This window comes from Lichenostomus cassidix, chromosome 3 (assembly GCF_008360975.1).
Source record: "Lichenostomus cassidix isolate B80296 chromosome 3, HeHo_3.0, whole genome shotgun sequence".
Taxonomy (NCBI): Eukaryota; Metazoa; Chordata; class Aves; order Passeriformes; family Meliphagidae; genus Lichenostomus; species Lichenostomus cassidix.
The window spans coordinates 3,834,365-3,862,245 of record NC_139483.1 but is presented as its reverse complement, the minus strand read 5'-3'; the positions used below and the strand labels follow the sequence as shown (position 1 = coordinate 3,862,245).

The 27,881-nt window shown below is 44.6% G+C and overlaps 2 protein-coding genes and 1 long non-coding RNA gene across 9 annotated transcripts in view; 2 read left to right on the top strand and 1 right to left on the bottom strand.

Annotated features, from left to right (window-relative positions):
* RIN2 (Ras and Rab interactor 2) overlaps positions 1-8,523 on the top strand; it is a 65,313-nt gene extending 56,790 nt beyond the window's left edge. For all 7 annotated transcript variants that reach the window (XM_085054060.1, XM_085054058.1, XM_085054059.1 and 4 more), the window contains 3 exons: positions 1,958-2,089; positions 4,151-4,314; positions 6,702-8,523. In XM_085054060.1, coding sequence (XP_084910186.1) covers positions 1,958-2,089; positions 4,151-4,314; positions 6,702-7,019 — 614 coding nt within the window. In that variant the 3' untranslated portion in view covers positions 7,020-8,523. The remainder of the gene's footprint in view (positions 1-1,957; positions 2,090-4,150; positions 4,315-6,701) is intronic.
* A 4,856-nt stretch (positions 8,524-13,379) lies between these two features.
* LOC146438876 (uncharacterized) lies at positions 13,380-15,532 on the top strand. The gene is made up of 2 exons (XR_014850528.1): positions 13,380-14,441; positions 15,071-15,532. It is a non-coding gene; the product is annotated as an uncharacterized LOC146438876 (long non-coding RNA).
* Positions 15,533-16,203: 671 nt separating this feature from the next.
* On the bottom strand, positions 16,204-23,941 carry SNRPB2 (small nuclear ribonucleoprotein polypeptide B2). The gene is made up of 6 exons (XM_085054056.1): positions 23,784-23,941; positions 21,757-21,929; positions 19,937-20,077; positions 18,703-18,753; positions 17,073-17,161; positions 16,204-16,554 (listed from the first exon to the last, which is right to left on the bottom strand). The coding sequence occupies exons 1-6, from the start codon at positions 23,845-23,847 to the stop codon at positions 16,395-16,397; spliced, it is 678 nt and encodes a 225-aa protein (XP_084910182.1). The 5' UTR covers positions 23,848-23,941; the 3' UTR covers positions 16,204-16,394.
* Positions 23,942-27,881: the final 3,940 nt, after the last annotated feature.

Here is a 27,881-nt window from a genome sequence, read left to right as displayed (position 1 = left end):
AGACTGGGTTTAGCATAATTCAACACCAAAAGTGGCATGACACCACCTCTTAGTTCACCACTGATAGCTCTGCAAACAGGGCATTGTTTTACCTCATTCCATGCAGAGAATCCTACAGATGTGAAGCAGTTGAAAAAGAGCAGCTTTCCTTAACTGTAGGCTTTTGAAGTTGCCTGGCAGAAAGGCTGTCCTGTGAGCCTTGAATTTAATGCTCTAAATTAGTATTTTTCTGCAAATTGTAAAAGAGGTAATACCAAATATTTAACTATAGTAATTCAATAGCATGTATGCAATATGATAACTGCAAGGGTTCTGTCTTGATGGGTGGAGGGAAGCAGCTTCTAATCCAGTATTTCTGGCTTGCTGTGCCAATGAATGTTCTCATTTGGATGCTTTCTGTCATGCTCTTGGAACAGAAGTGACATGTATTTCTGCACTGTGGAAAGAATCCAAAAGTGCCTTTGAAACCTAAATACTGAAAAGGCACTACAGACCAGTCAAGACCTGCTGAGCAGTTAGTGGTCCAAAATGCTCTTCTGGATGACATTAAATTTATACATGCAACTCTGACATTCTCTCTTGCACTGCTATGATAGGTCATGAGCTGAAGTGTAGCAATGCTGTGGTAGTGGGAGATGTTTTTCCACTAAGTAAGTATAAGCTGCTGCAGGTGCTTGCCAGTTTTCTTTCTAAGGAAGCACTGCATGTGCAGCTGGGTCTGGTGCAGATCAAGACACCTACTTTCTTTTGAGATTTGAGATGAATGGTGGAAGCTTGTGGCTGTTAAAGCCCCACAGGTACTTTCACAAGATTTAGGATTGAGCTCCTGCCCAGCTAATTATTGCATTTCAAAATTCTGCATTTTAAAAATGGATATAGGAATCTTGGCCTGAAGTTCTGTAAACTCCTCTCTCCATACTGTGTTGTTGCATTGAGTAAGGTATTTCTGACATGCAGAAGGAAAATACTGAGAGGCTGCCACTGCTTAGGTGCTGCACTGGAAGACTTTGTCTAAGGTGTGGCATGTGCTCATTGGGCTGTCTTGTTTTGTCATGTAAAGTTTGTTAAACGTGACATTGAGCCAGCAGCTGCTTGAGTGTCTGCTTTGCCACATACTCTCAGCATTAGCTGGGGGGTGTGCCTCAGCTGGTGTACCTTGAGTTTCACCAGAGTTGTAAGTTTGATCATGCTCTGGGTGATTCTCAGTGACCATCCCATCAGTTCTGCACTAAACACTGTTTTCCCAGACCCAGAGATTTGGCCACATGGTGATTTCTGAACAGAAGGTCAAAATGCAGGAAAAGTGCCAGCAGCACAGACAGGCCTAGGTACAGCACAGTCTTTGTGGGTCACAGTCACTCCAGGCCCTTGTAGTCTCTTCCCATCTTTCCTGAAGGCTCTCTTCAGGTACAGGAGGCCTACCTCACTGGTATTTTTGACTCTTCTCTGTCAAGGAAATGAGTTTCCTTGTCAAGTCTAATAGGCTTTTATATTCAGGCTTCTCTGCTATGGGATTCATACTCAGAAACTGGTGTTTGTGTCTGGATCCTTCAAGAAAGTGGATGTCATCCCTGGATGTATTTAAAAAATGCCAATTCATCACCCCATAGGCAGTGATAGCAGTGCAGGTGAAGGTCAGGCCAGACTGGCATGGCAGCCTTTTCACCATTTCATCAGTTGAGCTGGTGCCAAGGTGAGCCTAGTCTCTAAATTTCCCTTGCATGCCTCAAGGTGTACATCATAAGATTTGTGCTTGTTTGAAGTACAGGACTGAGCTGGTGTGTCCAGTGAGTGTCTGGTGACATTCTCTTTGCTGCACATTGGTGACAGGGTTCTAGAGTAATACATGCTGGTAAGACATGCTGGATAAAGAAGGCACAAAAAAGTGCTTTCCTTTCATGGAAACTGGTAAAAAAATGAGGTTTGTCTCTCACTGCCTGTCTTCCCTTCAACCTAGGGAGGCTATATGGAGCTGATGACTTCTTGCCTGTGTTGACATATGTGCTAGCCCAGTGTGATATGCTGGAGCTGGATACTGAAATTGAATACATGATGGAGTTGCTGGATCCATCCTTGCTGCATGGAGAAGGTAATCTGTTTTTTTATTTTTACTAGAACTGCGTGAAGGACTTGTGAGGGGGTGTTCTTCCTCATAGCACAGTTGCTGTTGCCCTTGAAAGTCCTATTAATGGGAGATGTAATGAAAGTGATGTTGATAGTGTAACAAGAGAATCTCATAATCATTTCCACTGCTGGTTAGCTTGCAGAGCACAAGCCCCAGTGACCTGGAAATCTGCTGCTGTGTATTGCTTTATGATCAAATGAGTTGTTTCCAACCCATGGTGACTTAGCAGGCATCCACATGTGCTGTGCAGGTGCTGAATGGCCTCAGCCTTTTGTGCCTGAAAATTTCCTGAGAGTGTTTATGGGGTACTAGCACTCTGTTAATTGTGAGGCACATTATGAGACTTGGCTGAGGTGTTTTGTGTAAACTTCTGGAGGACTCCTTTGGAAGTGCTTTTGAGAATATTGCCCCCCTTTAATAAACTTTGCTTCTTCCCAGTATGTGCTTCTCACAAAGAATGAGCCCTAGGAATATATTTCCTGAGGCATTTCTTGAATGAGGGCTAAAGTCTGCTAGAGGCAAGGAAATCTGCCTCCTTGCTGTTTCCATGGTAGCTTTTTTAATGAAGCTTTTTGCAAGGCCCTGGTAGGCCTCAGAATCTAAAAGGTTTATGAGGAAGTTTAAAGGTTCTTGCAGCCAGGCTTAACTGTGTGTTTAGGTACTGTGTGTATGTTTCCTATTCCTGCTGTATCTTGGCTTTCTGAAATTGCTGTATCCTCTTGCATGCCAGTATGCCTCTGAGAATTGATGCCATGATTCCTCCAATCTGTTCCTTGCTTGGTGTACAGAGCATCCTTGAGTGCATTGTTAGGAATCTTAGCATGGAAAATACTTGAGATGTGAAGCTGGAGATCATTAACATGCTTCAAAAGCAGAAAGATTTACTGGACTATTAAGTCATATTGTTTTTAATGCAGCAAAGGAAGTCTGTCCGTTGGCTGGACCTGTCTTTGGCACTAGCTCAGCTATACTGAGCAGGAAAAATCATATAGTGCTTTGCAGTTGTGCATTTCAACTGCAATGTGTTGTTCAGTTTATCTAATGGGTCTTGCATGAATTTTATGTGTTAATCTTGTTGCAAAGGTAAAGGCTGAGAGGGGATGTTGTCAGTAATACAGAAAAAACTGCTGGGGCATAGAATGGGCATAGAATGCATCTCTGAGTGCCTCTGAATAGGCTGTGCTGCCTCTTAGCTGGACACTCCCACTCAAATAGTTGACTTTAAAAAGAAAAGACAGACAGCATGTCTTTTGTTTCTCCTGGTTGCTGAGGACTGTCACCTCCTGTTGAGACTCCTTTTACTTTGTGACCTGCCGTTTCTTTTGTACATTGGCGACTCTGTTAGGGCTTTAATTTGTTCTCTACTCATGTAATAAAGGTGGAGTATGCAGGACTGTACACACCATCTCCTGAACTAATTGGACATGGGGAATGCTAAGAAGGTGACAGATCAGTTATCCTTTTTAAAACAAAGGCAACTCTTTGGGATGATTCCAGAGTACAAATCTCACACTCAGTTTTTGGTTTATTTCCTCTAAGGGTGATTGCTTTTAAGCTGATGAACACTGGTAGATTGTTTTTTACTCTGTTTAAATAGCCAGGCTTATTTCATCCACATCTGAAACTTGGGAAGAAAACAAAACACTTTGTTTGAAAATTGTTTAGAAAAAAGCTGATGTTTCAACAGTGGAGGAGTAAACACTCAAGAGTAAAGGAGTAACAGGAGTCATTTAAGGAATCAGCTTTCCTCAGCATGAGTGGATCCAGACATGGGCACCACTGTCTAATATGGAGCACATGCTGCTACTGCATGTCTCTAGCAGCTGAAAACACACCCTCCAGTGTTTTGCAGGCCAGAGAGCTGTTTTCCTTTTGTGTGCAAGTATTTTGGCAATAGAATACAGGGACTTTCATATCTATGTGTGTGTCTGGGTGTCTCTCTGTGTGCATTTATATATATCAAAGAAAACTGCCTGTACTTGTGACTGTAACCACTCTGAGTTCTTCCCTTGCTGTCCTTTACAGGAGGCTATTACTTGACAAGTGCTTATGGAGCACTTTCACTGATCAAGAACTTCCAGGAAGAACAAGCTGCCCAGCTGCTGAGTTCAGAGGCCAGAGATACTCTGCGGCAGTGGCACAAGAGGAGGACAACTAACAGGACAATACCTTCAGTTGATGATTTTCAGGTAGAGCTTAGGGCTGAAATAAAAAATGGGACAATTGTGCTGTTGAAAATTCCCATGTGAGAGGTATAATTCATAGCAAATTCCCTTGGGGCCACAAGTGCAGTGAAACAGTGCTGAGATTATGGCTGGCAAAATTGCCTTGGTTTTTGAAGTCTTTGCACTTTTTATCAAACAGTTTCATTATGATGGTCTGAAGAAAACACTAAAGTTTTCTTACCTTCTCTTTTAATTCATGTAGAGTGAGGACAAACTGCATTGTATCTTAGATTCAGCTTTTTTGTATGCTTTACTGTTAAAAAGGTCAAATCCAGATTTCCAGGGGTATAAATCAGCACAATTCCCCAGCAGCCAGTGGTGACGTAAAGCAAGTAGGAGAGAGGAGAGGTGGGACAAATATTTCTTGACAGTTTTGAAGCTCAAGTAGGTGGCAGAGTTCTGTAATACTCTGATGTCCTCATGTTTATTTCTGTTTTGTTTTGGTTTTTTTGCCTCCTGTATTTTGTACTCCTCTCCCAGAGTACGGCAGTACCTTCAACTGAAGAATAACAAAACAGTTGTTATTACTCCTCATTTTCTAAACCTGGTCCTGCATCTCTTCAACGTGCTGTTGTCTGACAGTTGAGATGCAGCAGTTTGGGGACTGGAACAAGGAGGATGTTGGAACTGAGAAGAAAGAATTTCCTCCTTGATGTCCAGTTGCCCACAGTTAGGAAGAGGAGAAGCAATGACAAGCAATTCCAGTGCCTGGCCAGCGCACAGAGCCAGTCCATCTCCCTGGGATCCACGTTCTGTTCTGCTTTCCTGTAGTCAGGTGTCAAATTCAAGGAGCTGGAGTCCTTGTTCTTTCTGGCCAAACACTGCCCTTTTCATAGCAACAACCAGCACCTTTGTCTGCTGGGTGACAAAATTTCAGAAGATTCTTTCAGCAGGATCTTGTAGGAAGTTCCATCTTCTCTTTCTCTGCAAATGCGCTTGGTCCAGGCTCAAGGTACAGCTGGATGCAGGAAGATGCAGGGAGGCAGGCAAGAGCTGTCATTGACTGTGTCTGGTGCTTCTCCTGCTGTTGTCTCTTTTTTCAAAAGAGAGCCTCGAATCAGTAGATCCCAGCACTTCCTGGATATGCTTGGCACAAATTCAAGCATTTTGCCATCTGCTCGGAATGCCGGTTTTCTCTGTTTTTTCTCTGACTAGTCTTGCACTCCTGAAATGGAGCACCTTCCCTTGCAACCAGCATGGAACACACCTGTAGCTCCAGTCATCTTTCTCACAGGGAACCAGGGTGTGGTCGTGGCATTTCTGGGATGCAATCTCACAGCCTTGCCAGCTTTTGGGCCATGAAGGATGTCCTTCCGTCTTTCCATCTTCCCCAAATGGATGGAAAAGCAAGAACCCGTGGCTGTATTTATGTATTTATTAATAAAGCTGTATTTATGATTAAATACAGCTTTCTGATACTATGTAAATAATTTTGATACTTAGTCTGTGAGTTACAGGCCTTTGTGAAAGACTTCAGCCTTTCCTTCCAGCAATCCTATCCATCTTAAAGTATGTGCATTTCAAAACAGGTCTTCTGTGTGGTAGCTACATTAAAAATTAAAATGAGTGTGTTCTGCCTTATCTAGGGCTGTTTTTTTTCTACAAGTTCTTCAAACCAGGTAACAAAAATGTCTCAGTCCTATTCAGTGAGGTTCAGTCCCAATTTTTAAAATGCTCTTACAGAGGTTCAGTGTTTCAGTCTGCATGGTATCAAGAAATACTTTATTAGACAAGAGTGCTCTTTGGAACTTGAGTCTTTGGAACGTTCTTCTCAGCCCTAGCTTTTAACAGCTTGTTTCTGTGAAATGTAAACTTCTACCATTGGGATTTAGCAGGCTTAGTTTATTCAGCATAGGAACCATAGGTACCAGCTCAGTCAATAAACAGCTCTTTCTTACTGTAATTTTTTCCACCTCCTTTAATCTTACTGCATTTTAGTCTTTAATTCCAGCTAATTTTTCTTTTGAAACAGACAAACAGCACACAAAACTGCATTTCCTTGTGGGACACATTTAGATTGTATCCCAGTTCTCAGAGTTGTGGGCATGTGTCAGTTTGTACAGAAGATAAGATCCAGCTTTTGCCTCAAGATCACATGGGTTTACTTGTATGGTGCAGAGTAAATTTTCTTTCTGAATCCCTCTCAAAGAATGAAATGCTGCCATGTGAAGCTGGGTTAGGCCAGGCTTGGACACCAGGCTGCATTTCACAGTATGGCCATAATGTCCAGGAATCGCTGGGGTGTATTTCTCAGCTGGAACATGGAGAGGCTTGCTTTTTGTTGCTGACTTTTCAGTTTTCAGAGGATGAGGGTTTGTTGAGTTTCTGATGTCTGCTTTCTTGTTCCACAGAATTACCTTCGTGTTGCATTCCAGGAAGTCAACAGTGGATGTACGGGAAAGACTTTGCTAGTAAGGCCATATATCACTACCGAAGATGTGTGTCAGCTGTGTGCTGAGAAGTTTAAAGTGGAAAATCCAGAAGAATATAGCCTGTTTCTTTTTGTTGATGACACCTGGCAACAACTGACAGAGGATACCTACCCTCAGAAAATCAAGGCGGAGTTGCACAGCCGTCCACAGCCCCAGGTCTTTCACTTTGTCTACAAGCGCATTAACAGTGACCCATATGGTGCCATCTTTCAAAACAGCAACGACTCAGCTTCTTAAAACCAGCAACTTTGTCATTTTAATTTCTGTTCTTTGTTAATTCTCACAAACATCATTGTTGGCTGCCTTCCATAGGAGCTAAAATATGTCTTAAACCATAAGTGCCTAGTAAAACACGTGCTGACATGTCTAGCATTGCTTACAAAACCCAGGTACACCATGCACGTGGCCAGGTATGCAGAATATTCCACCAGCATATTTGAGGAGACAGCCCATGAGCCTTATTTCTTGTATCACACGCTCTTTTGCAGCATATTATACTGTGGCCCTTCACAGGTCTTTGCTGTAGTGTGCAAAACCCAATTTTCTTACACTAATTTTTTCACCAGGTGTCATTTTGATTTGAATCCATATGTGAGACAAGTGTTTCTGTAAACTGGCTGGGGTGAGCTCAGTTTCGCCAGCAGGAGTTTGACAAGACTGTCCGATGCAGGGCATCAGTTAACTCATTATTACCTGGATGATTGCATCCTTTTCTAATTTTTTTGATTTCAGAAAATCATCATGTTTTTATATATATATATATATATATATAAAAAAATAGATATTTTATAGCAGTTGCAGGTAAACTGTCAGGGTTGGTTTTTGAAATATTTTTTTAACTATAAAGTATTCTATAATTATGCATGTGATTTTTAACATTTAATATACAAGAATAAATCTCTTGCTGGTTTTAGAGTATTGCATTAAAAGTCTATGTGGTTTCTCTTTTCTCCCTGTTCCAGGAGAGTTCATATGAAACTTCTGTTATCTGTAAGAAGGTTGTAACATCGGAACTGCCGATTTCAGTGCCTTTATCTGATGTATTTGATGTATTGTTGTCTGTATTATTGTTTATATGCATTGTTTTTGACAGAACCAGGGGGCTGGAAGAGAAAATTGAAAGAAAAAGGTTGTAGAGAAGGGGCAGAGAAAGATTGTAGAGAACCTAATTTAGGATTGAAATCCACTGTTCTGCTGGCTCAGGTTCCATGCAGGAAGTGGTGAAAGAGGTTGATAAGGAACTTCCATGTAAGCAGTGGTGTAGGTTTGCAGAGGGGTTTGACAGTACCTCTCCCATGTACTATTTGTGTTAGCAGAGAATTAAAGATATCAGTACTGTGAAGGAGAACACTGTTTTGTACAGTTTGTTGCCAGCATCCAAGTGTGTCTTGGCCTGAAGAGCATGCTGCAGTATTTCATGGTGCTGTGTCTCTCAGTGAGTCTGGTGTGTGCAGAGATCAGTTGGTGTTCAGCACACGTGTTCTGTGGGTTTGTCCCAGCCAGACGAGGGTGTGGGTTACACTGCACCCCAGCCAGGGCAGGGAGAGCTGAGAGGGATGGGGAGTTCTCCCCAGCCTGCTGGGAGCTGTGTAACACAAGGCAAGTGCCTGCTAAGGGGTGTTGTACTTGTGGGGATGGGCTGCACTGTGTCAGTTTGCCGTGGATCTGAGCCCCTGGCACTGTCTGTATCTCCTTTTGTAAACGGTGAGTGTTGCACAGAACAATACATTTTAATACTGAATTATTATTTGGGATAATTATTATTTGGGATGTTGTGTGCTGTGGGCTTTGGGGGATGCTTTTTTGTTTTGAATGGCTCACACTGGAAAGTTTTGTGTATAGGTGACTCTGCTCTGCTGGTTTTTGGGCTGCTTGTCCAACTACAAACTGAGCAAAGGATGGACATGGTAGCACTCTGAGTTGGCATCCTTGGCCTGAGCAGTTGTTGCCTGCAAGCAGCAGGCAAGTTTCTTGCCTGCTGAACCACTTCTTGCAGTGTTAAGGCTGACATCCAGTGCTGAAGAAAATTCTTCTCTTTTCATCTGACAAGAGAGGGAAGGACTGGGGCAGAGCACTAAGAAACTCAGAATGTCAGGTGTGACACAAAAGCTCAGAGTGCAGAAAGGGAAATGTGTGCCCAAATTTCCTTGAGGCAGTTTTGCTGTCCTCATGCAATTGTGTCTTCTGAAAATGACACCAATTTACTCACTGTGCTCTGCAAAACACTTCTCATTTCTCATAATGCCAGGAAACAGACAATACTAGAACTTGAAGGAATTTGGGCATGTAAAAACAAGCTATTCTCTTCTCCAGTGCAAGGTGTTTGATGTTAGTTGGCAATAAAGGTTCCTGGTTTTCTCATACTCCTCCTGCTCAATCTCAAAGTCAATGTAGGATTTCCAAAGGACCTGCAACAGAGAAACCTCTCATCATGTTTGTTCGCAGCACACTGAGATACTGGGAGGGGAAGAGAATGGATAAAGGTGAAATTTCTCTGAGAAAAGGTCTGGAGATCAGGGCATTCACTGGCAGCATGGGCTGGGATTAGGACCGAGCAGCACAAAACCTGGTGAACACAATCCATTCAGCTTTCACCTCATGTTTTATCAGGGGGTTATGGCCCTGCCAAGAGACAGGTGTTTATTAATGAGTCCCAGGCCAAGCCATTACAGTACCTGGTTCTGTTTGAGCTGGTGGTTTATTTATGTTTGTCAGCCACACTGTAATAAGTACTGGGGTTTGATCCTGTTTTTCTTTCATCCTTTTATCTTACTTTCCACCCCTTTTCTTCTGTCTGTCCAGTGTGTCTTTTGTGTTACTTTCTGGTACTGTGTGCTCTCCATCCCATTCCCTTTCACTACTTCACTCTCTCTCTTGTTGTTTTTCTTTTAATAAGTAAATACTCAGTATTTATTTAATAAATATTGCTCAATCCCTCTCCCTGTTCCCTGTCCTACCTTTTTGTCTGTCTCACTCCCTGCCCACATCTTTATCTTTGCTTGTTTTTTCCTCTCCTTTTCCCATTGTCCTGCACTGTGACTATTTCTTTGTCCATCTCGGTGGCCTTCTGCCTGTACCTTTCTGCATCTGCTGCTCCTCCTCCTCCGTCATTTTCCTCTTATCTTTCTAAACCTTTGTCCTCCCTCTCTTTCTCCATCCCTCTGCTGTGCCTTGCCTGTCTTCCCCCGGCACCCACCTGCCGTGGTTGTTTTCTCTCTGTCCTTGTTTGCCTCTCTGTATCCCTCTGTCCTTCATGTGTGTTCACCGCTCCGTCCTGCTTGCTGCCCCTCTTTTTCTCACTCTGACCCATTGTCCCACTCCCTGTCCTCTTTCCCTGTTGCTCTTTTCCTGTCCTTCTCTGTGCCTCACTCATGTTCCTGTAAGTTCTCTGTTGCTCCATCCTGCTCCCTGTGCCGTTGATTCTCGCTGTATTCTTCTCTCCTGTTCCCTGTCCCTATTCCTTTTTAATCCCTCTGTGTCGTGCTCCCTATCCCATTTTTTCCCATCTCCATCCTGCACCCTGTTCTTCCTTCTCTTCCTCTGTCCTCTCTGCTCCCCCTCCCTGTTTCTGCCTCTCCTCCTCCCTTCCTGGTGCTCCCAGGCTCACAGCGGGCAGCAGCGAGCGGTAGGGAAGGGATGAGACAATTCCTGACACTGCCGCGGGCAAGCAGCGGAGCTGAGCAGGAGACAGGGCTCTGTCCTGTGCCACAGGAGCTGGGGAGGGACCTCAGCCGTGCTGGGGCTGCTCTCCTTTATTATTCCAGCAGAGCCCCTTGCTGGGCGGATGGACACGTGGAAATGGCTTTATTAAAGCAGCACGCTGCTGTCCCGGGCAGCTCGACTCGTTCTGTGCCTTCTGAGGAGGAAAGGCTGGGGCAGAGGGTGGAGTCTCGGGGGCTCTGGTGTCATTTGGGACCCGCGATGTCCCTGGCAGAGCCCTGATGGACTGCAGGAGCAGGTGAGTGGGGAAGGATGGGGCTTATGCTGGGTGCTCTCCCGCAAAGGGATCCAAAAAGGACAGAAAATCCACAGGAACGGGGTGTGTGTAGAATACTGCAACCTGTCAGGTTTTTAATTTTTATAGGTATTGGCAAATAATACTAATTTTTGTATATAAATTAGTTTCAAAATAAACCCTTCCGTATCTGCTATATTACATACAGGAATATAAGAAACTCCGAATAGAGATCTGTAGGTTTTGAAAATAATGACATCCCATTTCTATAGATGACTGAAACAATCAAGTGCCTGAGCACAGCAGAAAAGCCGATGGGCGTGAAGGAAATAAAAAGTGCTCCAAGCCAACTTTTTCTGTTCGCTCACTGAGCTCTGCCCCGAGCTCTGCGGCAGTGCTGCCCCCTGGTGACAGCAAGCGGCACTGCCGCCCCCGACAGCGCCCTGAGCCTCCCTGCTGTCCTGCTGTGCTGTCCCTGCTGTCCCGCTGTCCTGTCCCTGCTGTCCCGCTGTCCTGCTGTCCCTGCTGTCCCGCTGTCCTGCTGTCCCTGCTGTCCTGCTGTCCTTGCTGTGCCCTGCTGTCCTGCTGTCCCTGCTGTCCTGCTGTCCTTGCTGTGCCCTGCTGCCCTGCTGTCCTGCTGCCCCTGCTGTCCCGCTGTCCCTGCTGTCCTGCCGGGTGACACGAGACAGCGGCGACCCCCGGGGCTGCCGAGCGCGGGAAGGGCAAGGAGCGGGAGCGAGCGGGGCGATGGCTGTAGAGGGAGGGCAGCGGCGAAGGAGAGTTAGCAGTGCGAACGGACACGGCCGTGGCTGAGCGGGGCCACGGCGGTAAAAGGAGTGGCCGGAGCGGGGGCGGTGACTGAGAGGAATGGCAGCGGGTCGGTTGTGGCGGCAGCAGAGGCGCGGTGGCACCGCGGGCACGGGCGGGACACGGGGCGAGCAGAGTCGGGACAGAGCTGGCCTGTGCCACTCTCAGCATGGCGGCATTGGGAGAAATCACCTGACAGCTCACTCAAGATGGCGGACGGGAGCGCATGCGCAGTAGGTATGACGCGGAATGGCGGCCTGTAAGGTCTGTCTTCTCAACTGCCTGAGCCCGACACTGACACTGACACTGACACTGACACTGACACCGACACTGACACACTGACACTGACACTGACACTGACACCGACCCAGCGCTTTCAGCGCGATTTTCCGCCGCGTTTCCCGCTGTGGGGACGCGGGCTGTGCGGTAAGAGGCGCCGGGGGCGGACAGGATCCGCGCTGGCGGCGGCAGGCAGCCACGGGGACGCTTCTCGCCCTCGCACCGGCCCGCTCCTCTCCGCTCTCTGAGGGGACCCGCGGCGGGAATGGCGGGAAAACAGCAAACCCTCAGGAGCGGCAGCTGCCGGGAATGGCGGGAAAACAGCAAACCCTCAGGAGCGGCAGCTGCCGGGAATGGCGGGAAAACAGCAAACCCTCAGGAGCGGCAGCCCTCAGGACGGAGCTGCCCCGCTCGGCAGGTGAGAGGCGGCGCGGCCGGAGCTGCGGGCAGCACTGCCAGGCGGGGCGAGCAGGGAGAATTTCAGCTGCCGGCAGCTCTGTGCGAGTGCCGCATGCAGTCCAGCTGAGCCAGCAGGACGTGTGGGTGCTGCTGCTGTCCCCGGGAGGAGGCTGCTGCCATGGCAGCTCTCCTGTCTGGGTGTGGAAGCGGCGCTAATGCTGGCAGCCGCGTGTGTGTGAGCTGGGAAATGAGCATCGGCAGGCGGAAATAAGCCGCAGAAATGGGTTCGAATGGGACGGATTTCTGCCGAGCGTCTAAAAATCGCTTTTTGTTTTGATTGAGGGATTCAACACTGAAGTGATTCTCAGGTTTTGGTGCAGTGCTGTCTCAGTGCCTCTCTTGCAGCTGCCGCTGGCTGAACAGATAGCCCTGGTTTCCCTGTGTGCTCCTGGTTTGTTCAGTGCTGCTCACAGCTCGTACAGAGGGGCGTTTCTGCCTGCAGAGACAGTTCCGGTGCCATTGGAGTACCCTTGTGAGAGGCGACAGGTTGGCAGTGACAGGCTGGGGATCCTCTTGCTGCTGCACACACGTTCCTTCCTGCCGGGCGGGCTCTTGGCTGCGATTCCTCGGCTGGAAGGGCCTTAGCTGTGCAGGGAACAGAACATCTAAGGGGAAAGCAAAGCTGGGGATGTCCTGGCTTCAGAAAGAGAATTCGGAAAGATCCTTTCTGAAAGGGCAGTGAGCCGGTCGAGCTGTGCCAAAAGGAGCAAGTGGGATGCGAAGCTGTGGGACAGTCTGGGACGGTCCTTGTGCCCGAAGGATCGTGGCAAGCGCAGCACTGGAAAAGTACAAAGGAAGTAAATCTTGGAGCGCCTTTTGTTTGCTTGCTGAGCTTGGAAGAAACACACTGGATGCAAAATTCCAGGGAAGCTGTAGTGGCTGCAATGAGGAGCAGTGGAAGCTGTTTGCTGGCTGCTCATTGCCCCCCTTCACCTCAGTCCCCTGGAGCTCCAGGTCACCACACATCACCTTTACTTTTCCGAGGGTTTTGCTGAAGGGTGTCTAAATGTGGCAGTGAGCTTTGCCGCAGCTGGAATTTATTTCTGTTTCAGGAAGAAACTGTCTCACTGTATCAGGAAGATACTGTCTCACTGTATGGTCTGTGATTTCCCAGTTGCCATGCCAGGTTCACTGCAGTAGAAGCAGAGAAATGAAGCCAAGAGCCCAGAACAGGCTGACCCAGGCCCCTGCCAAGCTCAGGGGCTGCTGCTCGGTGTTGATTTAGTGGTGCTGTGTGCACCTCTTGCCTTTGGCCGCTGTGAGCAGCTTTGTGCCGCACCTCAGTGAAGTCCAGTTCGGTGTTTCTTGTGTGTGATAGAGGTCCTGTCGGTTATTCTCCAGTGCTCCCCCTCTGGAATGGCTGCATCCTGAGCTGTGACTAGCTCAGCTCTTCTCCCGCGGCAGTTCCCTGCTGCTCTCAGGAGTGGCCGGAGCTGAGGGCTCTGAGCCAAGGCAGAACTGATCCATCAAAGCCAGGGCAGTGCTCACAGCCAGGATCTGTCCAGCACCCTGTGTTTTCAGAGTTCCCATAGCTGAGGAACACAAACAAGCTAAACTGGCTCTGTATGTTTGCTCTCTCCAGCTCTCTCCTCACAACTTCCCTAGTGTGCTCCGTGTGCCGAGGCCCCAGTTCTTTGGGCAGTTCCACCCCCTTCTTTACAAATCAAGGGCAAAGAGCATCCCAGTGCAGAGGGGTCTTTGGGAAGCGCCAATAGCTGACATAGGCATCTCCCTGCCCTCACTGTAGTTCCCCTTCCTGTTATCACCTGTGCTGGAGAGACCTCCCATGGCTTGGGGATTTTCTAGGAAAATGATCTTATTAAATCTGTGAGAAATTTTATGTTCATAGACACTCAATTTCTGACAGGAAGCATCATTTTAATGTTGCCTTTTCCGGGTTTTTTCCAGGTGCTGCGAAGGATTAACATCTGTGTGCTCAGATGGTGAGCCAGGCGCTGTCCTGTCCCCAGCTGTCCCCAGCATGTTGCTAATGCAGAGGAACCTGCTCTGCCTTCAGGCTGGCTGTGCCCTGGTCACTGCAGTCCCCAACACCTGAGACACAAAGAGAGCCCTGGCCAAAGTAACCAGTGTCACTGAAATGGAAATGAAATGTGCCAGACTTGCTGTGGACAGGAAGTGCTTGCTTAAACTTTAAAATTGTGAGTAAACTTTGGAAGCATAATCACTTAATTCTGCCTCTAAGGAAAGGGATTTTCTTCACCCCTATTTGTTATATACAAATGCACATAACTTTACGAAGGAAAACAGGAAGTCAAGAGCAACACCCAGTGCTAAATTAGAATTTTGTTCTTGTGGCCATTTATTTTGTTAAACCTGCCTTTCCCAGTGTGCTTTGGGGTTTTAGCTATTTGGGAATCATTTCAGCTGACTTTTTGCGGTGAAAACGTCCTCTTCCACTTACAACTCAACCTTCTCAACCTCTACCTCTACCTACTCCACCTCCTCCACCTGCACCTTCATCTGCTCCACCTCCACTTCCTCCACCTACACCGCCTCCAGCTCCTCCTCAAACTCCTTCACCTCCCCTACCTCCTTCTCCAACTCCTCCAGTTCCACCTCCTCCACCTCCTTCTACTCAGCCTCTTCCTCCTCCACGTCCACATCCACCTCCACAACTTCCTTCACCTCAACCACCAGCTCCACCTCCACATCCACCTCTTCATTCTGCAACTCCTCCACCTGCTCCTCAATCTCCACCTTAACCACCTCCACCTCCCTTGCCCCACTTCCAACTCCACCTCCTTCACCTCCAACTCCACATCCACAGCATCCCCACGACCATTTGGAAGCCCCAAAATCCATCAGGAGCCCAGCACACACAGTCAGACAGAACTGTTGCTGTTTTTACAGGCATTGAACACCAGCATCTTCAGCAGAAGGCAAGAACAGGGCCAAGGAAATCCAGTGCCTCTGCTCCAGAGGCACAACCTTCTTGTGCCAGCTCGTGTTCCTGTCTCCAGTGCTGCACACCACCAGGCAGGGGATCCCACTGCATTTCCCTGGGAGCACTGCAATGGGGTCACACCCCTACAGTCACACCCAAGCACAGGGCTGACTGGGCCATCACTGCCATAGCAGAGAAAGGGACTGGCTTTTGTCGTGCAGGTTTTGCGTCTTGTTTTTATCCACTTGTTTTTAAATGCCAGAGAAGTACTAGCAGGCTGTTTTTCTCTGAGACTCCAAACCTTGCCCTTTATGCAACATCAGAAATATAATATATATTTACCTACTTCCTGGTGTATGCATCCTTTTTTGAAAGTGTTCCCTAATGTTTTGTGAAAGTGTTTTGGTGTCCACATATAGTAGCCATGTGTATATGATGTATCCATAGCTCATAGAAGCTGGTTCAAGAGCAAACAGGAGCTGAAACCAGCAATGTTCTTTTACAAGAACTTTGGTTAAGGATTAAGTGTGATATCAAGGAGTACAAACAGCATTGCTGTGTACAGCTACCTTGGCAGACAGCTCCAAACCCTTTAAGTGAATAAAAGTGAACAGCAATGGTAGTCATGTGCACACAAACTAGTGGGATGCAATGAGAGCATAATTATTATGCATAAAATTATGACTGGAGAAGGAAAAATAAAATGGAAAAACTGACTTTTTTTTCTGTTACAGGCACATTGAAACAATTTTCCTTGTTTTGGAAAATGGGTAATTTTCCATTACCCACTAATGACAAGCTTTATTTCCTAAGTGAAAAACAGCTGTACCCTTGATAATGAGTGCCCTGTTTATTCTGAATATGCTGGCACTTAGCATTCCTGATCATACTTTTTGCTCTGGAAAGAGCTGTTTTCTAGCACTCACTTTTAAGAAATAAGGATCACCTTAGAAGTTCTTCAACTGAATAAAGCCCTGCTAGGCTAATCAATAATAAGAGAGATTTAAGAAAAAAAATGCTTGAAAACAGCATATTTATATTTTATTTTATAAAAATTAGTATTTCAACAGAAAAAGTTACTATCCAACAGATCCGTGGAAATCTGACCTGTGCCTTGGTCATTGTGGCAATTCTGTTCAAGTCTCATGTTTTCTGCAGAGAACAGTAAACATGCTACAGATGCTCTACAGGAGCATATTTCTATCACTTATTTCTTTGCATAAGTGATTTTCATGGCATGAGATGGGGTGATCTTGAATCCTTGGAGAGCATCTCGAGCAGCCCCTGCTTGATTCTCATTTTCAAACTCCACGAAAGCGATGTCGTGGCGCCCGGGCACTAAGCGCACTTCTTTGAATCCAGGAAACCTTTAAAAGAAGGTCAGAGTCAAATAATACTTCTTAGCTCGACAATATATCTCCCTTCAGTAGCTTCTTATCAGAAGCATCTACTACTGCAACAGTTATTACTAATGAAAGATTTAAATTGGTGGGTTTTACGTGTTCTGTCCTTAGAACTATGCCTCAATTAAGGATCATTATGTGGAAACAATTTAATTGGTACACATACATCTGTATGATTATTTAAAACTAGTTTTAAAACTGCTCCTGCTGTCCTAAAGACTTTAATACTAAAGCCACCAGCTTAAATCCAGTGCAGATTGATATCAGATAAATTACACAATCAAAACCAGCTATGAAAAAGATCAGATTTGCTTTCTGAATCAAGCAATCAGAACTGACATCTGTAACCTTGGCAGTAAGACAAACAACTGAAATACCTTCAGAAGAAACTCTTATTTCTAAAAAGTCAGCTTGCCAACTAAGAAAACACACACAGGTTACAGAAGAATTCAAAGGAGAAGTAATTTCCATTCAAAACTTACTGATTAAATAACATGGACAGCATCATCTCATTTGTTTCCTCAGGCAAATTATTAAGGAAAAGGATATAGTTTGGTGGGTTATCAGGCACCTGCAACAACAGAAGATCAAAGCTCAGAAGACTATACATAGTTGCATACAGTTCCTCTGCATCTGTCTGTATGATTATTTGAACCAAAACTCACATTTCCTTAATTCTGCTCATAACATTCCATCTGGGCTTCAGCACACCTTTATCAATATGCATATAGAGCTCCTGGCTCTTTTACATGGATTTATTGATTTTGAGAGGTTCTTACTTTCACAAAAATTACATTTACACACTGTCTTAGATGTCACATTTAAACTCAACTAGTCAAGAGCTGACACTGCAGTACTCTCTGCACCCAGGTGCCCAAGTCATGGCTGCAGTGCTGTCCAAGACACCTGTATGGCAGTGGTAGAACATATAAAAGACTCACATCCTTCCAGAAAGTTGTGGGAAGCCAAGCCCTGTTCATCTGCAGTGCTACTGAAATACTGAGTATCTCTGGGCAACCAAAACCCACATGGTTTTACTACAGAGCTCAATTCAAATTTCATCATTAGAAACCCCTTTAAAATTAGAGCTTTAGTCTTTTAACATATTTGCCTGCTAATATGAATTCATAGCCATGGACCACAGACAAGGCCAAGTAGTCATTTGCTGATAGTGGAATCTCCAAGTGATCAAGTACATTATAAAAATAAAAATAAACTGGACACCACACCTTCAAATATCCTAAAACCAGTGCCAAATAAGTTAAAGCCTCAGAAGAACAATCTCCTTCAACTGATGGAAACATTTCAGGTAATGCCATTAGAAAATAAACTTCTGAAGTTCAAAGAAATACCCAAACACTCAGTGCTATGCTTTGATACAAACTGACATACATATATTGTGCCTGAAAATCCAGAGTGGTAACAAGACTTTTTCCCCTGTTGATTATGTATGCAATGACAGCACTCAAAAAGATGTACTTTGCAGGGCAGGCAAAAATATTATTCTATGCTACTTGCTCTCCTGCAAATCCTGGCTCTTTACCACCTTCACTTTTAACAGGAATCATTTAGAAGGTTACTGAGCAGACAAAAAGAATGAAGTGTAGGGAGTTGTTCCTACATCTCAACACAATCCTTTGGAAAAAAAATAAGACACTTGTAAGGAAAAAAAAAGGTGAGCAGAGAACACCCAAACTCCTGAAATAAAGCTTTTTAGAAAGATTTTTTGGCATCCTGTGTTGTCTTCGTTCTCCTTATCTGCTACTAGAACAAAGTAAGTTAAAGGGAATTTATTAACAATGAAAAAAATTAAGAATCTTTCAACTGATACTAAGCAGAGTCCAAATTTAAGAATCCAGTATGATTTGGTAATAGTGCTGTTTCCTGTACAGTTATGAGAAACTGCAGATTCTTATTTCCTGTCAATCATATACAGTAAAAGAGGGATTCCTTCTGTTTGTTTACTGTGATGTAGCTCTTAGACAAATGTCTCACAGGACAAAAACAAAGTTGTAAAATATAGCCTCAAGTTTCCATGTGTAACGAGCTATTATTCACAGAGAATAATTATAAACACTAGTGCTTTTAATTACAAATATAAAAAAGCATTACCTGATTCTGTGCTGTAGTCCCTGGGGCATTGGCTGAGTTTTGTGTTGCTCCCTAGCAAATAAGCACAAAATAGTTTTACAAAGGTGTTCCACCAGAAATAGATAAGCACACATCACCATGTTTCTCTACCACTCAAGACACATGTTAAGGGTTTTTTTGAGCTACAATCCAAGGTACATTTTCTGCCTAGGACATCCTTCCCAAAGGGAACAAAGCATGTGAATTTTCCCTAGCTCCAAAACCAGACAATCAAAAGAAGACATATCATTACCATCTGATCAATCTAATGGCTGAGTCAAGTATTTCTCCACATTACAAGATTTGATTTAATAGATGGGGAGGAAGTAGTTTTGAAAATGAAGGCCTAGACAAGTATCCTGGTTTTGCCTGGGATAGAATTAATCTTCTTTTCAGTACAGTGTGTTTTGAATTTAGTAAAACACTGGTAAGAAACTGTTTTGGTTGTTGATAAGAAGTGCTTGTTTAAATCAAGGACTTGCCAGTTTCCCATGCTCTGCTAGTGATCAGGTGCACAAAAAGCCAGGAGGGAGCCAGGAGACCTGACTAGAAGTGGCCAAAGGGATGTTCCACAGCACAGAACATGATGTCCAATATATAAACTGGGGGGAGCTGGTCAGGTGCCTTGATGTTTTCTGCTATACTTCAGCACAAAAACTACCACATTTTGTTAGTTTAGGCAGGCCAACCCTTAGTAGAGATATATTCCAAACCTGATGATGAACTGTTAGATGAACTGTTCATCTAACATTGAACATCTAACAGAAATTAATTACCTTGCTCCCATTTAACATTCTTCTGTCCTTATTGGGCAAACATGGCATTAAAACACTGAAGAGAAAAGCTGGCTGAGCACTTGACACCAGTACCAAAGATAAGCACACTCTCTTTTTTTCCTTTTCTTAAAAGAGGCTAGTTTCTACTTTGGTTTGTTGTACCTTTGCCCTACATCTTTATTTTCATCTGCTAATAGCAAAGGAGGAAAAAAAAAGGAACAGCAAGGACTACATAACAAGCCCCCTCTCCTTCAAATTCTAGCAAATGCTCAAGAGCTCTAGATAATCAACACACCCCAGTTTAGGGAACTGAAAAGTAACAAAAGACAACACTAGTCCTTAAAAAAAAATTAAAAATTTAGAATAGCTTTTGTGGTTCTTTTTAAATTTTTGTGTTTGTTTGTTTGTTTTTGTTTTTTCTAAACAGAGAAGCATCATACCTGGATAACCTTTTTATTTGGTGCATTAGCTGACTGCTCCAGAGTTTTGGCTTTCTTTTTCTCCTTCCTTTTTTCCTTATCAGCAAAAGTCCCACGCATTTTAGAGATGATATCAGAGTCTGTTTTTGCATATTGAATACGCTTTTTAAAAGAAAAAAGAAAAACAGAGTACATTCTGCAGTTAACAATACTGAACATTTCACACCACTTTCATTATCTGTGTATTTACACTTTTTTTCAGGAACTTTCTATATGAAAACATTGTTATAAACTGTAGGTACACTTACAGGGTAACTAATTCTCATCGTTAATTCTGAACACAATTACAGAACTATTTAAAAAACCCCTAATATGGAAATAACTAATTTTAGTTCACTGAAATCAGAACTCCATTCATCTAATGCTATCTTTTTAACATTTGTCAGGGTAACATGTAAATATAGATACAAGGACATTTGAGAAAACTGGCACTACCTCCTACTAAAACTGTGAGTTTTCAATCCCATTTTAAGGGGAGTTAAAATTTGACAGTGATTTCTCACATCTCTGCAGAAAAGTGACTTCAGCAAAACTCAAAGTTCTTAAACAGAAAAGGCAAGTAAACACCTTAATCCCAAGAGCATAAATGGTGCTCTTCTTCTGACAAAGCCCCCCTTCAGCCCCCCAAAGCCACAGGTTAAGCAGATGCAGGTGGAATTATAGAGGTGCACAACTTTATTATTTATGCACACAATCCTATTGTTTTTCCTATCGGAGACTTACCTCAATACAAAACTACACAGCAGCTGAAGATCTTTCAAAATGCTTTTGTTCAGTGCTTAGGGTATACAGGCTGCAGACAATGTTCTAAGAGGGAAGTATACTTGAATGCTTATGAACCCTTAGTCTTTTTATTTCTTATTGAATTCTACTGAGCACTAAACTCCATAAGGATAAATGGAAGGACTAAGCTTGAGAAATTTTGTGTTATGGATTTCATTAGAGAATCTGAAGGTGTTGAAGCAAATAGCTTGGGGCTCAGCAACACAACTGTCTCTGCTCTCTTCAGTGCTCAAAGCCATGGGCTGTACCCATCCACAGCTGAAATTGTGGGCCATTTGCATGTAGTTATACCTCACCAACAGTTTCAGAATTGAGAGATGCCTTACTATCCAAGCAGACAAGAACAAAGCAGGTCAATTGCACTATTCTACATGTTATAAAGTACATTACTACATCATGTTCTATCAACCAGCATTAAATTTGTTTCACTGAAGTTATATTGAAACACAGTTACATGGTTTGCTGATGTACAGTCAAGTAGAACCAGCCATCAATTTAAAAAAATATATCACTGGTCACATCTGGAAAATAAACTGTGGAGATCTTCACCCTCCTCACTGTTACCTCAAAAAGAAAGCATCATATTCTAGCTATTCATTATGAATCTAACAGCAGTTTATGTTACTCTGCATAAAGTAACTGAAAGCATCTAACTTCAGCAATATTACAGAATTAATTTAACTGGTTTAGTGCAACAAGTGATGAGTAAAATGAAAGTATTTAAGATCTTTAAAACTTTAATCCTGCATAGAAAAACAAAAAGACCCCAGTTAGAAAACCTAAATGTTAAGCTCAAAGTGTGTGTGTGTTGTAACTGCAGTCTCTCCAGCATCCCTGCAGCTTGCACAAATGCAGATACTCATCAGGATGTGATGTGACTGAGTAATCATTCAGTAACAACTACATATGATAGCTCATTACCAAAGTGCAAGTACCAAAACAGTGTATCAGACCATCAGGCTAGTTTTTTTCTTTACAAAGGTAACAAAATAATTTACCATTGGTTTCCCATAAAATGGAAAGCCTTGTAGCTGTCGCAAAGCATTGGTAGACGATCCAAGTTCTTTAAATATAACAAATGCCTGTCCTCTCATCTTCATGGTCTTTAAAGCCACAATGTCGACCACATGACCAAACTGTGAGAACAATGCATACAGGGACCTCTTCAGCTCTGGGGACCAAAGGAGAGAACAGATTACAACAGGTTACATGCAAATTTTCACTTCTACCGAGTCTGCTGTCCTTCAGGAACAATGCTTCTTACGACCTTTAGTTCACACAGTGATTATATAACTTTGTCAAAACTGTTGCATGAGTTCAAGTTATTTGTCCAGGTTTTGGAAGCTGGTGTGCAATACTTGGTTTCACACCTCAAGGATTCAGGTAGTGAAGAAGTTCTAGTGCTGTCCATTCTGCCATTCTGAGTGAGTAACAATCACATAAGAGTATGTAAAACCATATTTTCATGTGTGTGTGCATTTCATACACACACACACTCTCACACAAACAACTATGATGTATGACTGTATTACTGATCAGAAAATCAAAACTGAAACAAACAGCACTAAAGAGATATGATGTAAAACAAGAACACAGCAAAACAGTAATTACATAAAGACTAATTAAATTTGGAAATTTTGGTTGTAAATGTTTAATCAATTTTCTCACTCACATGAAGTATTTCTTCATATTCTGGATCTGAGTGATTTTTGTATGAGCCTACTGCACCTTACAGCTGCAATGGATCTACTTTAATTATTTACAATCACCTGAATAAATGCCAAATTAAACCCTAGTCCTATCCAAATCAAGCTAAATAAATCATTTGTACTGTGTAATCATTCTAACACACAAACCTTATATTTGAACTATTTTAGCAATGTAGGAGTGCTGATTTTTTTCTATTGCTGTTGAGCCTTGGTAATACCAGTCCACTGTCACTTTCTCCACCTGCTCCTGACTAAACATAGAGAAGTATTTTTTGTATTAAAAAAAGGTTTTCTATCAAAACACTTTCCCTAAAAATTACTTTAAGAACTGTATTAAAATAGAAAGTAATTTGCAAGCTTAACAGGTAGTTTGAAACCCTACATTTTACCCGTGGGAATCTTATCAGATTTAACAAGACCAAGTGTAAGGTGCTACACCTGGGTCAGGGCAACCCCCACTATCAATCAGTCCAGGCTGAGGGATGGACAGATGAAGAGCAGCACAGGGAAGAAGGACTTAGGGGAACTGGTGGACAAGGGGCTGGACACGAGCTGGACATGTGTACTCACAGCCCAGAAACCACCCATGTCCTGGGCTGCACCCAAAGCAGGGCGAGCAGCAGGTGAGGGATGGGATTTTGCCCCTCTGCTCTACTCTGCTCTGCTCTGGTGAGACTGCATCTCAGAGCTGCACCCAGACCTGGGGTGCTCAGCTCAGGAAGGACAAGGAGCTGTTGGAGGAAGTCCAAAGGAGGCCACCAAGTTGATCAGACAGATGGAGCACCTCTCCTATGAGGAAAGGCTGAGAGATCTGGGGTTGTTCAGCCTGGAAAAGAGAAGGCTTAGGGGTGGCCTAGCTGTGGCTTTCCAATACTGGAAGGGAGCCTACAAGATGGAGAGGGACTATTTACAAGGGTCTGGAGTGACAGGACAAGGGGGAACGGCTTCAAACTGAGAAGAGGTTAGATTTTATATCGGGAAAATATTCTTTTCTGTCAGGGGGGTGAGGTACTGGAACAGGCTGTCCAGAAAGACTGTGGACTCCCCACCCTTGAAAGTGTCCAAGACGGGGCTGTAGGAAGATCTGAGCAACTTAATGTAGCCGGAGATGCATTTGTTTGCTGTAGCTACAAAGAAGGCGTTTGCCGAGAGCTGGGCTCACGACCACCTCCTCCTGCTCGGCACTTCAGGGAGCTCCGGGAGCTCCTGGGTGCCTCGGGAGTCCCTCTGCAGGACAAGTGCCGTGTGCGAGAGGGCATGGCCAGGCCCCGCCGGACATCCTCCCCTTTCCAGCAGCGAGCGGCAGCCACCCCTACCTTCCTTCTTGATCTTGTCATTGATGTTGTTGATGTAGATGGTGTGGTTCGGCCTGATGTCCATCCTCGGCGGCACTGCGAACCTGCCCGCGGGTAGAGCACACGGGGAGGTGTTAGCGGGGCCGGGGCGCTCCGAGCCCGTGAGGGAGAGCTGCGAGCGGCGGCGACAGCCGGCAGCGGCACCGCGGGCCTAGGGGTCTGTCTGTCTGTCTGCCTGTCTGTAAGCGCTCAGGCCGCGCACCCGCCCCGCCAGGGCCGCGACGGGCGGGAGGGACGGGAACACCAGAGAGGGAACCGCGAGCCAGTCCGCCGTGCGCCCGCCTGGACCCCGGAGCCCTCACCCCTCACCTCCCGTCCGCTGCCCGCCGTGCGCCCGCCCGGATCCCGCAGCCCACAGCCCTCACCTCCCCTGCGCTGCCCCCCCTGCGCCCGCCCGGATCCCAGATCCCGCAGCCCTCACCCCTCACCTCCCCGGCGCTGCCCCCCCTGCGCCCGCCCGGAGCCCACAGCCCTCACCTCACCTCCCCGGCGCTGCCCGCCTCGCTCCGCCGCCCTGCCGCACCGAGCTCCTCCCGCCCCGCCGGGGCGGAACGCAGCCCGCTCAGCCGCTGCCAGAGCAGGCGATGCCGAGCGCCGATGGCGCCGATGGGCAGCGGGGTGAGCGGGATAAAGCGGGATAAGAGCTTTATCCAGGTAGGGATAGTGAGGGATAAAAGTTGGCTGCCGGCTCTACGGAAGTCACAGCAAGGCTTGAAACTGGCCGAAATGGGCGCTAAGCAAAGACAACTGTAATTTTTTTTTTTTTTGGGTGTCTCTTCACAGGACCTGGAGCAGCAGCTTGGGAAAGCATGGGATGGTTTGGGTTGGAAGGGACCTTAAAAGTCATCTGGTAAAAGCACCTCGCTGTGGACAGAGCACCTCCCACTGTCCCAGGCTGCTCCAGGCCCTGTCCAGCCTGGCCTTGGGCACTGCAGGGATCCAGGGACACCACAGCTTCTCTGGGGAAACTCTGCCAGGGCCTGACCACTCTCACAGGGAGGAATTCCCTCCCAATATCCGATTTCAACCTGCCTTCTGTCAGTTTGAATCCATTCTGTGTTGTCCTATCACTCCATAACCTTGTAAACCGTTACTCCAGATTTCTCCTCATTTAAAAGGTTTCATTTATTGAACATTTCCTTATAATTAAGGCCCCTTCTCAAAGGCCACAATCAGGTTACACCAGAACCTCCTCCTTTCCAGGCTAAACAATCCCAATTCCCTCACCCTCTCCTCATAGCAGAGGACCTCCACCCTGCAAACCACCTTTGTGTCCCTTCTTTGGACTGTCCTGTCACCGAATCTGCGGGAAAAAATACAAAAACCCTCCAACAACATTTTAATGTTAGAGAGTCAAGGCATTACTTTATTATCTGGCCAGGATGTTGTTCTGGCTAGGATGTACCACAGAAATCATTTCATCCACACATAGCCTAGGTGTGCAGAGAGAATCATTCCAGGATACATAGCCTTTACTTGATTTTTCAGATATTTTATACAGTAAAAATACATAGGAAAGCATTGGGTCAGTGTTCATTGGTCTAAAGTGGAGCAAACCCCCAGTATTCAGTTTCGCATTGGATCTGAATCTCCTCGCCTCTGATGCTAGTTAGATTCTTCATTCTTCAGTTTGTCTTATCAGTCCTTTTTCTCGGCCAGGATGTCTTCAGCCCTTCTGGAGGTGGTCTGGGGTAGCTGTTTGTGATATCCATCATGTCTTGTTGATAACCACAAGGTCCTGGTGGATGTTCTGTTAATAGTCTTTATCTTTCTGGTCATATTCAGGGTCACTCCCGACCTGTTAATATGCTGAGTTCACCAGACCTCATCTGGTAGAACAATGCCCTAAAATTCCTTTTCCCAGGGTAAAGACAAAGAAAACTTTTGACTAAAGTTATACAAAATTTTTAACCTGATATATTTTCCAACATCCCCACAGGTCTGTGTCCTTCCTGTGATGGGGATCCCCGAGTTGGATGCAGCACTGTGGGTGGGAGAATGCAGAAATTGCAAAATGTCTGTAAACATCCAGTAGCTAACATTTGTTTTTAGTTCCAGTATTGAAAAGGGGATGCATTTTCTTGAAGGTAATTTCCTGAATGTACTTTGAAAATCTGGCTACCACAGAGAAGAGATTGAGGTTGCAGCCCTCGAATTTTTAGAATAATTTTGCAGCCTGCATGCTTTCGTTTCTATGAATGATTATGGAGGCTTTTTTGGAAACAATTTGAAGTTGCAAAGGTTTACATATAAAAAAGGAGTTCTTGCAGGGGATGTATAATCGATGAAGTAGTTTTTGCCTAATCTATAAGCTATGTTTGGACAGGCCATCTCTTTGTAAAGAGGCAGAAATGTTAGGCAGAGTTCTTGGTTCAGTTACATTTCAGGAAAAAAAACCCATTACTCCAGAACCCAGAGCATGTAGGAAGTCTATGAAGAAAAACATGGATTAAAGGGAGTCAAAAATAAAAGCCAAAGGAACATGAGCTGTTGACTGAGGTGTTATTCATTGGGGGAAGAAAACTGTGTGTTCTGCAGTTGTTCACAGCAGGGCATGGTGTGAGAAATGGTGTGCCAGTGGATGCCTTATGCAATGCACACATGCCACAAACTCAGAACATGCCAGGCAGCAGTTCTGGTCAAGTTTTAGGGTTCTATTTATTTTTCTTTGTCTTTGAGGTAGTTGTTAATATAAAGCACAAGCCTGAATAGTACATTAAAATTTTGTTTTCAGAAAGGCTGGCTGTGCTATTTTATGCCTCCATCAGCAGTACAGTCCACATAGTCCACATAACTTTATAACTTAGTATCAATGTTCAAAACTGCTTGTTTGTTATTGAGTCAACACAGCTAAAGGAATTGGTCTCACAGAATCAAAAATCTTGACATTTTGTAAATTATTTTAAAAATTAAGTCCTCCAACTGCCCATGGAGAAGACACTCTAAAGAAAACAAACAGCCCCTCAGCCTGACACAAAGTAAGGAAGGATTCATAGCTTCTGTGTTTCATCCAGCACAGCATGCCATACTCATACTTGCTCAGAGTCACTTTAAGCACAGCTGATTTACTCTTGCAGAATTTGAATGCAATAAAGCAGAAAAAATGCATCTTTCCTGGTCTTCAGATGGGATTTCACAGTCTGCCTGCCAGTTCAATAGAAGTGACATTCATTCCTCAGGTTGGCTTCCTCCTCACTTCCCTAAGGTTTATTTGAATTACTTCTGTGTTCTTAATCACCAAACAGAGGTATAGAGCTCTCATATTCACTAAAATGGCGATTCATGTAGTTTATTTAAAAGTCTCTGAATGCTTGAAGTATTGTAAAAATAATTTCAAATTTCTTAGAAAGAGTGCCTGCAGCACCTTAATAAGCAGTTATGATTCATCACCAGTATAATGGTCTGGGAACACTTTCAGCTTGGACAGGTACCTGCTTCATCAGAGGTTGCCAAACAGCTCTGGAGAAACAAAACAAAGGGCACAGAGTTCTTAAAAATATCTTTGTAGCCACCATTTGCCCCCTCCTTTCCTTTGCTTAATGTCAAGGAAACCCAGCATTTTGTTGTTATCTCTGCTGTTTGTTATGAAACCTGTTATAAAAATCAAGGGTTTTTTTTTCCCTCATCTTCCTTTTCTAAATTCAACAAAATCTCTGAGGTATGAAGAATAACCAAGAGCTGTGTATGGTGGAAGCTTCACAGCTCCATGTCCTCCTCATGGCCTTGATTGGATCCACACATTATGGTGCTTCACGATTTCCTTGGCTGTTATTTCCTGTAGGAAGACTGTGGAATAAGCAAAGTTACTCTAGTTTATCACTACAGTATATTTTAATCTCAAACCCACGTGCTAGGAAGGAACACAAGTGTGAATGTTTTGTGACATGGCTGGAGTTGTCTTCAGTAGTTTTGCTCTGGCCTTTGACTGCTCTGTTCTGCTGTATCAGGGAGAAGGTAATACAAAATCACTAAACATGGCATCATGGACAAAGATAATGAACAAAATGACAGGAAATAAGGAAATTCCCTGGCGAGTACAAAGTGGTGCTGTGAGCACTT